This window comes from Aulonocara stuartgranti (assembly GCF_965226115.1).
Source record: "Aulonocara stuartgranti genome assembly, chromosome: 7".
In the NCBI taxonomy this organism is placed as follows: Eukaryota; Metazoa; Chordata; class Actinopteri; order Cichliformes; family Cichlidae; genus Aulonocara; species Aulonocara stuartgranti.
The window spans coordinates 59,033,494-59,049,667 of record NC_138945.1 but is presented as its reverse complement, the minus strand read 5'-3'; the positions used below and the strand labels follow the sequence as shown (position 1 = coordinate 59,049,667).

The 16,174-nt window shown below is 41.1% G+C and overlaps 1 protein-coding gene across 4 annotated transcripts in view; it reads right to left on the bottom strand.

Annotated features, from left to right (window-relative positions):
- The window catches only part of otogl (otogelin-like), a 29,097-nt gene that overhangs the window by 4,428 nt on the left and 8,495 nt on the right, over positions 1-16,174 (bottom strand). For all 4 annotated transcript variants that reach the window (XR_014277783.1, XM_082540436.1, XM_082540435.1 and 1 more), the window contains 26 exons: positions 15,848-16,013; positions 15,031-15,138; positions 14,714-14,852; positions 13,782-13,916; positions 13,540-13,686; positions 13,341-13,460; positions 13,019-13,135; positions 9,990-10,146; positions 9,767-9,793; positions 9,489-9,668; positions 9,117-9,395; positions 8,222-8,339; positions 8,054-8,133; positions 6,487-7,352; positions 5,027-5,204; positions 4,796-4,938; positions 4,694-4,717; positions 4,497-4,589; positions 4,219-4,408; positions 3,710-3,927; positions 2,357-2,498; positions 2,084-2,269; positions 1,779-1,991; positions 488-592; positions 286-393; positions 85-186 (listed from right to left, as the gene is read on the bottom strand). Coding sequence is in view for 3 of the 4 variants with exons in the window: in XM_082540436.1 (XP_082396562.1) it covers positions 85-186; positions 286-393; positions 488-592; positions 1,779-1,991; positions 2,084-2,269; positions 2,357-2,498; positions 3,710-3,927; positions 4,219-4,408; positions 4,497-4,589; positions 4,694-4,717; positions 4,796-4,938; positions 5,027-5,204; positions 6,487-7,352; positions 8,054-8,133; positions 8,222-8,339; positions 9,117-9,395; positions 9,489-9,668; positions 9,767-9,793; positions 9,990-10,146; positions 13,019-13,135; positions 13,341-13,460; positions 13,540-13,686; positions 13,782-13,916; positions 14,714-14,852; positions 15,031-15,138; positions 15,848-16,013 (4,341 nt within the window). In the remaining variant the exon portion in view is untranslated. The remainder of the gene's footprint in view (positions 1-84; positions 187-285; positions 394-487; positions 593-1,778; positions 1,992-2,083; positions 2,270-2,356; positions 2,499-3,709; positions 3,928-4,218; positions 4,409-4,496; positions 4,590-4,693; positions 4,718-4,795; positions 4,939-5,026; positions 5,205-6,486; positions 7,353-8,053; positions 8,134-8,221; positions 8,340-9,116; positions 9,396-9,488; positions 9,669-9,766; positions 9,794-9,989; positions 10,147-13,018; positions 13,136-13,340; positions 13,461-13,539; positions 13,687-13,781; positions 13,917-14,713; positions 14,853-15,030; positions 15,139-15,847; positions 16,014-16,174) is intronic.

The following is a 16,174-nucleotide window of genomic DNA, read 5'->3' as shown; positions in this document are numbered from 1 at the left end:
AAAGGAACAAAATATGAATATTACTTGAAAGTCAGACAAAAACATACACACACACACACACATGAGCCTGCTCATGTAGTTTACCACAGTGGTACTGTGGACAGCAGCTGCTGGTGGTGTTCAGATCCACAGCCAGAATTTCTCCGTTCGAGCAAGTTGGAATGGGCTCGATACATGACTCACACACTGCTCAGAGAGAAAACAAACAAGAACATTCACAGATTTACTGCTGTAATTAAAGGGACCTCAAACTAGGCAGGCCTGTACACAGCAATTTAAACTCACCACACAGGTAAGAGTAGCAGCAGGACTTTTGCCCCCTGACCTCAACTAGAAACTGATCTTCCCTGCACTCTGGGGTAGACACAGGAGGGCACGCCATGGGGTCACACTCTGAGGAAGACCATTTAGTGAATGAAACTGTTTAATCCAAATGTTATATCTGACAGAAAGTTTATAAAATGTAATGATGAAAGTTTGTTCTTACCACAGCGGTACTCTGGACAGCAGGAAAGAGCGCTGTAACCGATCACTAGCCTGTTCCCATTATCACAAGGTGGAGCTTCACTATCACAGATGGTCATGTTGCAGTCTAACAAGTAGTGAAGGATTGCTCATTTAATGGGTATTACTTTATACTGATGAAAATGATTTTTGGTCTCTGAAATTGGTGTAAATTATGGTGGTATACTTTGCGAACTATTTGAGGACACACTTTTATTAAGCTAAACTCATTCATTCATTCATTCATTTATTTATTGTCATTGTCAGAGAACAATGAAATTGCGTTTGGGGCTTCCGTACAACCCATAAATAAAACAAAGAAGAAAATAATAAATACCCCTTAAAACCCAAGTGTAAATATTTAACCCAGTGTGACTCCAGTGCAATAAGACAATCCTTAACAACAACATGAGAACATGACAAGTAATGTTCATAAGAAATTCAGACAAAGACCTGAGAAACATGACAAAGTACAACAATGCAACCCGTTCAATATTATTGTACTGTGAGATATGATGTCAGATATGATAGTTATCTAAACATCTGGTGAAACATCATCAATGTCGTATCTCACTATAATAATATGCAAAATCTCTGTCTATGTGTTTGTTTGTTCCTTTGTCCACAAAGTCCTCGTAAAACATATGAAGTTGAGCAACCAGATTTGGCTCAGAGGTGGATTTTAGGCCTCTGGATTGTTTTTTTTATATCAGATATTATGATGTTGTCATATAAAAATGATACATTTTTATTTGTTTATTTATTTATTTTATTTCTGCACTTCTAACACCTTATTAAACACATCATTGAATTTCCATTTAAGAACAATAACAGGTTCAAAAGGAGAATTATGCATGATATGCTATGATGCCATCTCGTTGCCTGGCAACCCTCTAGGCTAAATTTACCGGTACCTGCTTTAGCCTTTCATAATACTTTATGCACCTACTGTTGTAGGTGCATAAAGTATTATGAAAGCATGCTATCCTATCAACAATAATAACTCATTTATATCCACAAAAAGCTTAATTATACGCCTAGCAACCACGTAGCAACTGATAATATTGCCCCATTTTATCATTTATAAAACATCTCCCACAACTAGTTTTTTACTTTTCTCAATGTGATTAAGTATATCTGCTAGCCAACAGTACAACCAGACAAAACAATACTGTAGCATGGTCATGTACTAGTTAGTTACTAGTAAAAAAGAAAAAGGTAAAACCTAAAGATGAATCAAAGATAAAAGATAAACGGGGACAGTTGCAACTCACCACAGATCTTCTTTGGGCAGCAGGCTCCTTCTTCCAGCACATCCAGAACATACTCTCCCTCTCTCTCACACAGTGGAGTAGGCACGGCGCTGCAGTCTGGTTCCACAGCCACCACAGAGCCATTTTCCATACACTTGTAGAGACAGCAGCTCCGAGCAGAGCCATTCCACACCTCGCCTGGGGCCCGGGGGTTACCCTCATTATCTGTGCACACTGGATACAGCAGAACCAAACAAAAACAATAACAAACTTACGCAGCATCTTAGACATTGCAGTGTTCATCACAAGGGCAAGTAATAACTCACCACAACGGTCCTCGGTTACACAGTAAGGTGAATCAGCACGGTGCAGGATAGTTCCACTGCGGCACACACACTCTTCTCTGATGAAGGAACAGGTAGTCTCCTCGTAGTAATCTCTGTTTAGACAAGTGCGGCTGGTGCAAGTGCTCACACATGGCTGATACTCCTTACCAGGGGGACACCGGAGTGCTGCAAGATTACAATGCATGAGAAAACAAAAACCATGAATGAGTTCATCTGAGTGAGTATGTCATTTTTTATGCTGTGTCTCCTTACGGCAGAAGTTGTGTCGTCTCCAGTTGATGCAGACTTGATGTGTGTAGCAGACCGCCACGTAGGCTGCCAAGAAGTCACACTGGTGGTCCTTGTAATGAAGGTCACCTGCCCAAATGATGTCACAGAACTGCTCCGGAGGCACCTGAAAAAAACACAAGCAGGGCATGAAAGGGTGAGTGGGTTTTTAATCAACAAACCACATATCGTGTCACGGCACTGGGTCTGTTGACCCAGTGTTTGGGTTTTTGGTTTAACTTATACTCCTTGAATGGTGGTTTTCTGTTTGTATTGTATTTATAGTTCTTAGTTTTGGGTTTCTGTTCTGTTTCTGTGCCTCCTCTGTGTTCTTGGTGAAGGTTTAATTCTGTTCTCCGTATGTTGTATGTTTAGTATTAGTTATCTGTCTTTATGTCTTCCCTGTGTCCCATGTCTTGTTACTTTTGTCTCTGTTCTTCATGTTCCCTCTGTTCCAGAGTCTGTCATGTTTCCACGTCTGTGTAGTCTGCGTCTTTGGCTCGTGCTTCCTGTTTTACTTTGACAGTCTATGTCCTATGTCAGTGTATTCTTCGTTGTTTCTGTTGTCTGTCTATGTCACATTAGCTCCAGCTTTACTTCCCTCCTGTTTTCCATTCCCTCGTTACTCCCTGGTGTATTTAAGCCCTGTGTTTTCCTCTGTTGGTTGTCGCGTTGTACTCGTACCCTCACAATGCTGTGTGCGGTCTCAGTGCTCCCGGTTTCCTAGTTTTTTCAGTTCCTTGTTTCCATGTTCAGGGTTTTGGTTGGCTTTCATGAGTTTATTTAATGGAGTGTTTTTCCCAGCAATAAAGCTGCCGTTTTAAGTTATGTTTCCATGTTCCAGTCCTGCATTTGTGTCTTCCCTTTTGCCTGCCACAGCACACACCTTGGCATATCCTCACATTTGGTATTTTTGCATGATGAATACTTGAAATAACAAAGCTTTTTCAAAATTGCCTTAGCTTTTCCTTTTGACCAGCAAATCAGCAAATGGACTGGTTCTTACATAGCACTTTTCTACTCCTCATTCAAAGCACAAGAAGTCTCATTCAGCCATTCATACAAGCAGCTTTTTCTAAGTCTAAGTGCTTTCACACTCCAGTGACCGTATCAGAAGCAACTTCAGGTTCACTATCTTGCCAAAAGACACTTTGGGATGCTGACTTGAGCAACCAGGAATCGAACAACCATCTTTCCAATTAGTAGATGACCTGCTCTGCTTCATGGGCCACTGCAACCCCATTTACTCTCCTGCTACCGTTTTTAATGCAAAAGGTAAATGACAAAGTAACTTAGCACATTCACTACAATCAAGGTTTTGAAAGCACTGCTGGTTACCTTGCCGTGGCATGGTGTGAAAGCGCTTTGGTAAAGCATAGAGAGACAGGTGGAGCAGTCGCCAGTGGTGCAGTTGTCTCCGACCCTGCGTGTGTGTTCGGTCTCATCGGTGGTGTGGACTCTCCATGCCTGTAGGAAGATCATCATGTCTCCCAACTCTCTCACCACTGTGCCATTGGGCAGTTTCAGGTCATCTTCTGGGTTCCCATCGCAGCAACCTGGCATAGTGGACAGACAGGTTTGTGTGTGTATGTATGTGTGTGTGTGTACAGCAAATGAGCAATAAAAATGTCAAGTGACATGGTGTCTGCCTAATTAAACCAAATAGTTCTCGACATCTCAAATTGTCATATCCCATAATGATTCAAGTCAAAGTGATGCTGCAGTTTAGACATTAAACCTTAAAGGGCCTAAAGATGGCACTTAGATAAAAGAGGCTGATGTTGGTGCTGATGTAGTCAAAGCCAGTGGGTATGTGTGTGTATGGGTGCATGTATATGACTGCTCACCACACAGGCCTCGAGTGGGCACAGATGTATTATTAGGAGCAATATACTGTAGCACCATAATGCCCGTGCTATGATACCACTGTATACTGATCCCGCCAGGTGTGTGGATAAGGTACATGCTTCCTGTATCTTCCACATAAAGGGACTGACGTGAGAACGGAAGTCTAGCAGGTCTGTAATTTACTGTAACCTAGAGACCAATATAAAGAATGCAAGCATATTATTTATGTAGGCTAAATTGAATATGTCTTGGGATTAAAGCTGGTAAAAATAATCACCTTCCGATCGAGTCGGTTGATTATAATTCTGTAGAAAGAGGTAGTAATGTTCAGCTTCTTAAAACAAAGTCCAGATGTTCCACCTGTAGGGCTCTGCAGGAAACATTAAAGAGTAGTCATAATGAGATAATAATACAACAGCTTTGATGCAAGTATAACTGCAGGGAATAACACGGAAGAATTGAAGCTGTACTCACAGTTCGTCTGATGGAATTCACACTCTGAAAAAACGTCAATGTAAGCCATTAACATCTGCTTTTTAGTATATTAGACTTAATTGCATTTACTTTATATAATACCTGACTAGTTGGACATTTCTCCACAGTGCCAATAATAGTCTCTCTGGGCAGGTTAACCAAGATGTAGGAGCCATTGTCGTACAAGGCTACATTATTACCATCAAATGTGATCACACGCAGGTCTGACATTACAGTGCAGCGACCTGTGAAAGCCAAACAGATTATCAAGGCAAAAGAAAACTTTCATACCATTTCATACCAAGTTATTTTAGTGCATATAGAAAAACTTACACGGGCACTGCCACTGCGGACAGCAGGGGTCTGTGTTAACCAGGATAGGCATGCCCAGCAGACTGCACTGAGGTTGGGTGGTGTTGTAGCGACAGTGAAGAGAAGAGTTGTGAAGCAGCAGCTCTCCATTAAAACAGATCAGCTCAACACACTCATCAATGCGATAGGAGTATGGGGGCTGTGGATGCAAATATACACGTTCTGTTTTTAAAAGCTGAGCTGGCTTAAACTTCATTATCATCATCAAACACACATATTTAATTTCTACATAATGATTTATCTGTTTTTTCTTTCAGCCCAACCCATTATTGCTTAGAATACAGTATGTGTATGCAGATTAACTATGCATTATTCTGCATAGCAGGCAGCACTGTGGCACGGTGGTTAGCACTGTTGCTGCACAGCAAGAAGGTCCTGAGTTCAATTCCACCATCAGGCCAGGGTCTTTCTGTGTGGAGTTTGCATGTTCTCCCTGGGTGCTCTGGCTTCCTCCCACAGTCCAAACACATGCACTTACCATGTCTTAGGTTAATCGATCAATCAAAATTGCTCATAGGTGTGAATGTGAGTGCAAATGGTTGTCTGTCCCTGTGTGTTAGCCCAGCAACAGACTGGGCCTGTGACCCTGAAAAGGGCAGAAGTGAATGGATATTCTGCATAGCAATAATGATGAAAATGAGTTTTCAGTAGTCATTTAAAAGAAATAATGGAGTGAGCCGACCTGACCGACTAAGGAAGACTGTTCCACGGTTGGGCCCAACAACCTCAAAAGCACGATCACCTCCAGTTTTAAAATCAGAGCGAGGGACAGTTAGGAGGCTCTGGTTAGAGGATCAGAGAGGCCGGCAGCTCTGATAAGGTTTCAGAAGCTCTGCTATATAAGCAGGGACTTCTCCATGTAAAGCTTTATATGCTAGTAATAGAATTTTAAAGCTGATTCTGAGTTTCACTGGAAGTCAGTGAAAGGCCACAAGAATAGGTGTGATATGTGACTGGCGCACAGGTAATGCAGAAATGTTGCCTTTATGGTACGAGGACCGATCAAGCCTTTCTGAAATGAAAGGCTCATTGTGAGTCAGAAAGCATTTCTTAATTTTTAATAGTAGGTATAATTTGTTTTGACACATAACGGTATGAACAGTAGCACCAGCATCAATTTAAAAAAACACGACTGAATTTCACTGGTTTTAGAGAGCTAGTATTGTGGATGCTTACTGTGACACTTATTTTACTACAAGATTACAACAGAACTATTAAAGATGTCAACAGCAACCTGGACTCTTCGTAGCATTTTGCTTATATTTTAAAGCCTATTCATACTAAATAATCATGTAAGGAATCTATGATGATTTAAGTAATCATTTAAATTGCTACCATGATTTCTAAAGTTTAACAAGGATGGGTATTTTCATGCACGTTTATATTTGTGCATATATAATAAACTAAAACAAAAGACTTACTGTACAGGGAATAGTGGGCAAAAGGAAAGGGTGAGTGGTTGATGTTTCCTCTGTTACAGGAATGGTTGCAGGACTTGTGACTATCTCTGTAGTTACAGGCTCAGTGGTGGGCTCGATGGTTGTTGGAGGGGGTGCTGTAGTTGTTGGAGTGTCTGTTGGAGTGGTGGCCTCTGTGGCGACAGTCGTATCTGCTGGAGGAGGTTGAGGAGTGGTTGTGGATTTGGTAGTGGTTTCAGGTTCAAAAGTAGCTGAGGTGGAGGTAGTTGTAACAACTGTAGTGGGTGGTAAGGTGGGGGATGTTGGATGAGGCGGGGATGTGGATGGTGCGGTAATGGTGGTGGAGGTAGGAATTGAGGGTGAGGTATGGGAGGGACGAGAAGTAGTGGAGGGGGCTGTAGTGGCTCCAGTGGGTACAGTGGAAGGCGTTGCAGAGGTAACTGTTGTAGTCACCGTAGTAGTTTGCGTTTGAGTGGGGGTTGTTTCAGTTGTCCTGAGAGTGGTGCTTTCTGTCGGGGTTGTGGGAGTGAGAGTAGTTGAAACAATAGTGGTGGGAGTAGCAGATGGAGACGTGGATGAAGTTGGGGTGAGCAGAGTGGTGACACGCTCAGTGGCTAATGTTGTGCTGGGAGTAGTAGCAGGAGTGGTGGTGGTAGAAGTGGCAGTGGTTGTTGTGGACCTGATAGTAGTGGAGGTGGTAGTGGTGGCTCTAGTAGTGGTGGTGGTTGTTGTCGGCCTTGTGGTGGTAGTGGTGGTGGTGGTAGTAGAAGTTGTTGTTGTAGTCGTAGGTATTGGCAGTGGTGCTGTAGTAGTCCTGTTAGACCGCGTCACATATGCAAACGGGGTTGGAGTTGGGGGAAGAGACACACCTGGAGAAGACGTTTATTATAACAGGCAAATATTTTCAATTGAAAATGATTAAAACCATCGTCATATACAGAGCAAACCAAGAAAAAGTATAAACTTGGCACAAAAGTAAGGACATTTATGTCTGATTGATTATTTCTTTGTCATAATCCTGCTTCTTGGCAATAAACCTTACACTGTTGAATTGCTTGTTTATTTCCACTTAAATGGTGCCACAAAATGCATTTTTGAGTTGAGTAGCAGTGTTGAGTATGTCGGTTCAAAAACTTTGGTGTGGTTTATTTTATTGGGTGTTTGAAGTGTGAAGTAATAAGACATATTGGCAATTTAACCATTTTTTCAGTAGCATGTGGAAGAACCATATACAGCCAAGTAATGCTGCAGCTTGGTTGTTGTCTTATGGCATGGGACCAATCCAGATCAGTCAAACATGGCATGCTTGCAGTAGACACCAACTGACAGCTGTAGTACGGTCCATGCTGCTGCTCAATTCACAAATGTATTTTCCTTACAATTAAGAGAAATAAAAAGGCTTTCCAAAATATAAGATTTTTTATAAGTGCTGTTACAGCTAAGCAATAACTTACCAAACATAAATCTCCTTGCTTTTTGTACTAAGTTTATTTTTTGGTATATGAGAAAACCATATCTTTTTTCTTTTTTTTTTTTTACAGCAACTTAAAATAAAAATGGCTGTACTCACAGTCCTCTGTGTAGACACATCTTCTAGTGACTTCATCAAGGACCATGTTCTTTGGACATCGTGGAAAGCAACCTTCTACACTGTAAAATACAAAACTACTTCAATACTTGCGTCGAGCACACATTATGCTGATTTTATTATTGCTTTTTAATTAGCCAAGCCTCTTACGGAGGAAGAAACTGGCAGCGTGTAGCATCTGGGTCACTGCACGTGGGGACACAAGGACTTGCACAGGACTGGTAGCGCCACTCACACATCATACGGTAAGGTATTACAAAAGTGCTCTCTGCAAGAAGAGAGGAAACATACCTTATTAGTCAGCATTTGTATGTACAGCATGCATCTATAAAAGGTATACAGTGGCTCCAAAAAGTTATTTGGACAAGTAAAAAGAGCTAAATTCATACGGAAAATATGGATTTACATCACATTACGGGCTCAGGCAAGTTCAGGTACAGCTGTCTTGATTTTTAGCTTATGAATGGTTTCTATTCATAAGATAATATTTAAGCTGAGTTGTCCTTGCTGCTTTTTATCACCTGTTTCTGATTTGATTTTGCACAGAGCCATGCAGACCAATCTGCAGCTGGTGTTCCTGTGTCTGCTTCTCTTCTCACGGATGTTTAACAATATATATTCAAAGTGTTCCTGTGTGCAAGCAAATGATGCTTGAATTTTTCTTCACATTTTAATTGATGTTCAACCAACAAGTTTCAAGGTGATTTTGAAATGTAACAAATTTATTAAGTCAGTTGCTCATCAGTTCAAACATATGCCTCTAGCAATGCAACCAATGGTGGAGTTTAGCTCATCACATTAGGAATGGGCATGGTCCACTAAGTTTAACAATCAGAACCTGTCCAGCTTGCCATTTAGAGCACTGTGTTCATGCTTTCTCCCTCCTTGTGATTTATTTATTTATTTTAATAGAAACCTTCCCGTTAAATTGTCCTAAATGCATTTTATGGTTTAAATACTAGTTTATCTAACATTTTATAAAAAAAAGAACTGGGTCATTCTGATATGTTTTTGGGGCCACTGTATATATGCGTGTGTTTCTGACCCTCCAGTGTGAAGCTGCTGCTGGCTTTGAAGCCCTGTGAGGTGTCGTATCTCTGGGCTCGTGCAGCAGTGCGTGTGAGTGTCAAAAAAACTCCGGGCTGGGCCACAAGCTCAAATGAAGTGTGACCTGGGAGAATCAGCCCCTGGTGCTGGATAAAGGTTGCTCTACGACTGAACTCCACCCCTCGACTCCACTGCTCCAACTGCAGACGGCTGCGCCCTGACACAACAAGGAAGTAGTTGGGTCTCTCTGCAGACTCCAGCGACACCATGGGAACACCTACAAATAGTCGTAATCATAATCAAAGTAATTTATGCAGAAAATAAACACATATCAATGTATAATAATAATAATAATAATGCAGATGCTCACGTGATGTTCTGTCCTTCTGCAATCCTGCTGTGATCATGAAGTTGAACAGTAGACCTGGGGCAGGCAACTGCCCTGGTCTTTCTCTTACCAGGGGAAAAACAGAGCTGCTGGTACGATTCACTCCAAACATGGTGTCTTTATAGACTGCACTCACCAAGGAAAATGGGCCATCGCCTAGCTCTGTGATGTGAGAGAGCGAAAGAGGAAATGAATGATAAGATGGCAGGGAATAAGACTAAGGTTTACAAATCTGGTAGAAGATTCTCAGTTAAACATACCTTGATTGTAGTACTCGCAATCATAGGCTGAAAGACAGTCCAGAAGAGTAAAATGTAAGATATAACAGAAGAATTATTTAATCTTGTGAAAAATGGCAAAATATTGACTGATGCAAAGAGTGACTACAGAAAATGGGTCAAAGAGGTAAGCAAAGGTCACGTCCCTGACCCACACAGCAGAAGCCTGTATTGTATTTGTCTGTCTGTGTATGTATGTACTCACGACAGACAGAAGGTGATCTCCAGTGAATTGTGACCCCCTGCTGACAGCATTTGTATGCGTATGCAGCGATGGACGTGCAGAGACACTCACAGTCTCCCCCACGGTTACAATTGCAAGTGTCTGTTAGGCAGTTCCTGTAGAACCAGGCCACATCAACCTGAAAGGGTACACACAGGAAGATATCCACACAAACAATCATGAAATGAACGAGGCCAAATCTCGCTGGGAGAAACTGAGGGAGGTCTTATTTTTTGGAGGGGGGGGGGAGAGTTGTTTTAAATAATTCAGACAGGAAAGACCGATGATATCGGGACAGAGAAATGTGGGTCAACCTCTGGTGCAGAAGGTATCAGATGAACTCTATGACAAACTATGCATCAGCAATGAGTTGGTGTGGCCAAAGGGAAGGTTAACTCTGTCTTTGACACTGGCTACTATGATGTACATAAACAGGAGCAAATAATACTTTTCTGTATTACTATAATTTTAGAAAATATAACAAGTAGAGACGTGTGCTGCAACCAGGTTGGAGCAACAAGGTTACAATTAATATTCAGATGTTAGCATTTTACTAGAATGTTATTATGAAACACATTTAATAAGCCCTTTCTGTGCCCCTGATGCATATTATTATTTCTCTTCTTGTAAAATTTTATTTTCAACAACACTAACAACAATAAATTTGTCACTTTTACCCCAGTGCTTGTCAGAGGCTAATAACAAACAGGTACATGTTTAACAGGACATGTGAATCATATTTTGTCCTATAATTTGTAAACATCTGTCACATTATCAGCGTAGACAGAGACAGATTTCAAAGTTGTGAATGGTTATTGTTATATTCTGGAACTGATAAGGTATTGATACCACTGATTGGTATCAAACCTCCAGGAACTGCCTGCATTCTCTAATCACATGATGCCGGGCATGCTTTTGCACCGGAGGAACCCAGGACCCACTGCACCAGCGTAACGTCGGACGATATCAAGGATTTCACCTTGATATCTTATGGCAGTCAGGATGCCATTGCTTAGCCTGTAGAGGTATGTGTGTCTCTCCTAATTCTGGTATTCTATGGCAAATCAGGCTCCACAGTGCCAGGCCGTGAGCACATGGCCAACTAGACAAGGTTAGGGTGTTAGGCATAAAAGTGTTCCTTTTTTCGGAATTTTAAAGAGCAGTATATTTACTTCGTATCTGTCCCAGTGATGAGGGTTTTTTTTGTTTTTGTTTGTATTTTAGTTGTTGTCTATTTTTAGAATTGTTTGTAGAAGTGGTCTCGACAGTGTTTGTGTTATGCATTCCTGTCTTATACCACGTTTATGCTTTGGTCCCTTTTGTCTCCTTGTCTCCTATTATCTCCTATATTGTTTAGTGTTGGTAAGAGCATCTGATTTCCTGTTTTACATTGAACGTTTTTGTTTCCTCTGTGTTTTATCCGCCTTTCCTTGATTCCTTGATTGTTTTCATCCATTGTTAATTGTGTTCACCTGTGTCCCTCTAACCCCTGTTGATTAGATGTCTTTACTCTTTGGGATTGTTATTGTTTGGTTTCTACTTGCATCAGCCAATAAAATGCTCATTTTCATATAATTAGTGGTTTCATGTGTCTACATTTGGGTACTGCACACTACATCAACAGACCAGCTGTGACAGCCTTACTATTAAAGACTGAATGCTAGCTCAACACTAACATGAGTTAAAACTCACTGGGCCTGGATCTAGCTGTACAGAAATATTTCCAAAGTTAGCTCAGTACTGCCTTGGGATATTAATGTTTTTATTTATCCTTGCCTTAATTACTGCAAATCTAGATTTGTATCTTAAAGCATTTACTGAAAATCATTTGGTTCAGAATGAGGCAGTGAGGCACATATATGATACTAAATGAGAAGAACACATTACCCTATTCTTGCTGAATTGCACAGACTGACATGCTTTATATGAATATATGCTTCATAATTTAGTTCAGTTCTGCTTTTAACATTAAAAGCATGCCATGGCATAGCAGAGTCTTGTATATCTGAACTCATCACCCTGTATTCTCCACTACGACCACTCATATCTTTTGACCGACTGCACTTAATTATCCCACCATCGAAACTGAGAACAAAGAGGAACTGTGCTTCTGACATTTTAAATCCTGCTCTGTGGGATTGCCTCCTGCTTATTATCAGGTCTGCTGTGTCTGTACCATATTTAAAAATGTATTGATTTACATTTTTATAGTCTTCTGTCTGCAAGCATGATTCTTTTTCTGTTGAGAATTCGTTGTAATCTATATTTTTTGCTTTTGATGAATTAATACATTAAACTGTTGTTTCCTCAAATAAATCTGTTTTAGTGCAAAAGAATACAAACATACTTTAAATAAGTGCTAAAAAAAAGTAGCAGGAATTCAGAAATATCTCAAAGGAATATACTACTAAATGATGTTCCTCTAAAGGTTGCTTCAAGGGAACGTATTTGTCTTCACTGGACAACTATGGCAAACAGAACATGACAAGAACGTGAATCAGATCAGATCAAAGAGGGCACATTAAGTTTAATAAGAAAAATGAATTTATTGCAAAGAATATAAGACAGAGAGAAATTTGTTTGAATACAGACATGTTCAAAGATTGACTTTTGCTTTATTATGATAATCTCTACTGAACCTCTTAGTTAATTCTAAATGTATGTATTTTCTGAAATGTAGTTTAAGCAATGAAGTGAAATGGACTCTCCACTGGTTGATAGTGATGGCTAAAAAACTGTACATAAAAACATGGCTCCATCTACTGGTCATAAATTGAAATATAACACTATAATAAACACTAGGTGTGCCCTATTTGAATTTGAGTGGCAAGCTTGTGAATCTCTTTAAAGAGTGTGTTTACCAGGATTAGTTAAGAGTTGTTCCTATAACCCCTTATTAATCCCTATAGCTCCCTTTTTCAAATGATATAACCTTTTCATAGCTGCAGTCTCTCTGTACACAGGTTTCTGTGTTTGTGTGTGTTTATATGTGTCACTTGAATGGCACTTACAACATTGTGACAAGGTGCAAAGACATCGCTGTAGAGGAGAGCGCACTCTCTTTTGGCGTACGGCTGTCTCCCTAAGTCCCCTTCACATGGTCGCTCAAGTACATAGTCGCTTTCACACTAAAAGACAGAAAACACACACACACAGAAAGCGATCAAGTGTCTGATTACTCTTAAATATCACGGTGTACTCGAGGGAGACGGGCACAGGGAGCAGGGAGGTAGAGAGGTAGTGAGTTTGAGGGTGATGGACAAAGACAGAAAGAGAAAAGAGGGCAAAAGAAGAATCAATGAAGGGGAGTAGAGGAAATGAGCTGACTCATACCTGTCCCAGGGCCCAGCTATCGCCGAATGTCTGTGCATTACTGACTTCCATGTGGCTGGAGGTGGTCATATCATTCGCTGTCACACTGTCAAAATTTCCACATAACCCACTGAGAAGACCCTGGAGCGAAAAAGCAGACAACTTGTCATATTTTTCTTATAACAACACTTCGAATTTCAGATGTGCTACTAGTACACGCCTTCCACTGAGGTCCAGCTCTGATGTGCACAGTCGTCTTGCGGTCCCAAAGGATGGTCAGGTCCTGATTTGAGAAGTGGATGACAGTGTAGTAGCCGGCTTTCCAGAGCTCAAACTCTGACCCTCGACCAACAACAGTGGAAGGGCTCTAACACAAAATAAACCAGGTAGCGTGACATCAGCAGGATTCACTGGATTTTACTGAAATATTTCAGCTTGTTACTGTGTTTGTATTATCCATACAAGGTTGCCAGAATTGTCAGTGAAGTAGATCTTGGTAAGTCCCACGTGAATGACCAGGATTTTCATGCACACAATGCCGCTCTCATAGCAGTCTTTGTTTTGGGCAACAATGGATACCTCGGTCTCTCCTGCACTCTGATGAGAGGAGAAGGCAAAATATTACTACTGTAAGGAAAGTTGTGTTTTTTTTAGCAAACACAACAAAATACTTTTGTTGTGTTTTTTGTCTGTTCAAAATTTTCCTCACTAAAGCCACAGCAGTCAGAAAGCAAATATCTAAACACCACGTGCTAGACTCAGAGATGGAATCTCATTCTACCTGTTCAGGAAACATCATCATCCTGGACACATGAGAAGTGACAAAAAGAGGAAACAACTGTAGACTATTAAAGTACAGTTTTGACCAACTTCCCCATTCTTTTCAGGTCTGCATGGTGGCAGGCGGCCTGCGAGCTCTGAATGTCTGTTCTGCTAATTCTAATTCTATATCCCTGGGAGCGCAGGAGCCCTGGGGTTTGAAGTGAACACTGGTCTCTTTGTGTCACTACAGCTTTGCGCAGCGTCTGCTAGCATTACAGTGGTCCCAACCCACCGACACAAACACACACATACATGCCTTAATCGGCTCTAATTAAAACCCAAACTCCAAGATTAGAAACCAGCTTGGATCTTCTTTCCCAGATCCATATCAGTGTTGGCTAGGAATTGTTAAGGATGCTCCTCCTTTGCCCTTAAACGCAATCAATCACACAAACTTCTCTGGCACAGGTTAGCACAGTCTCTATCAGACAATCCCCACTGACATTCCAGTGCCAAAAATGAATCCATAAATTTGTCACTGGAAGCAAATTATATAATTTTACACCTTTATTAGTTTTTTTTTGTGCTAACTAGAAAGTTGTTATATAAATCCACACAGCCAGCCTACTCACTTTGAGCAAGTAGACCTGACAGTCAGAGTGGTAGTCATACTCGAGGCCATCAAAGGTGTGGTAGTGCCTGTCGCTGTAAACAGTACACACAGCTGGACACGGGGAGTAGCTGCAGTTAAAATAGCCACGGTGACACACGCTAAAGGGATGGACAGGTGGGTGCATAAGAGAAGAGCAAAAACAAAGCAGAGGTGGGACAAAAGACAAACTTTCTTTTGTAACTGCTTTGAGAATCAGTTGTTTGGAGATGATTGACAACCTTATAAGGAACCTCATTATTACTTTGTAAATAATACAGAGGCAGGAAAGGTGTTTACCATTTGTAGCATGGTGTTTCCACAGTTTCTCCAGGCAGGTACTCAAGTCCAAGCCAGGAACAAGGGCAATTTTCTGGATAATAACATTCCCCCTGGTGCAGCACCAGCCTTCATGGGTAAAACAAAAGTAGGTGGTACAAAGCATGCGAACACTTAAACACTCAAACCCCATATCTGTGTTTGTCTCTGTGTTGCAATTAACACTTTAGCTTTTAGGCCTGGAGATCAAATCTCTTTTTGGAAAAAATGGTGGAGAAAATACATAAACACAAGATTCAACAGTTCAAACACAAACTCAAAACAATCAGTCATCTCCCCACTAATTAAAACAGTCACAATTATTAGAAATATAAACTCTAACAGGAATTAGTGTTCCTAAATTTAAGCTGCATTGAAGGTTTTTTTCCAGTATTATGGTGACAGTACTGAAAACCAGTCTTTCCCTGGACATGAGCTTTCAGAGTACTTTGTGCTCTGGTTGCTGAATATCGGCAAAAATCTTGTAAGTGAAATTAAGACACATATATGCTGATGCCTGCAAGATGCTTCTTTTCACACAGTCCACAGTGGTGAGTGCAACCCATGCCAATGGCAAATGGTCCTGGGGTAGGTGAAAGGTGTTTTAACTACGTTAAGGTACCACTTTTTGTGTTTCAATGTAACTATCCTAACACGGGTAAAGCAGGGATTACAATTAGTATTAAAATTAACAAAAAAAAGTGACTGACTAACAGGTAGGAGGCCACTAAAAACAAACGAACAAATACCTATACATTCTCATGTTATTTTGAAAATAGTCACTAAGTCTTTGTATTACCCAGAAGGGCAGACACAGCCAGGTATGCATGGTGTACTGGGTGGGCACGTCAGGTTCAACATCAGGTTGCGGCAGGTTGGTGCACAGGCCACTCCTCCCCTCTGCTCAGTGCAGCTGTGGTACACTTTCCCCTCTGGACACTCCCCGACTTCTATACTATCTGGCTCTATGATGTTGATGCACGCGCACGCACACACACACACACACACACACACACACACACACACACACACACACACACACACACACACACACACAAGAAAATCGATGCCCTAGTTGCCATAAACACCAATTGCAACATCAAGTCATGGGAAACAAGCCACAGCT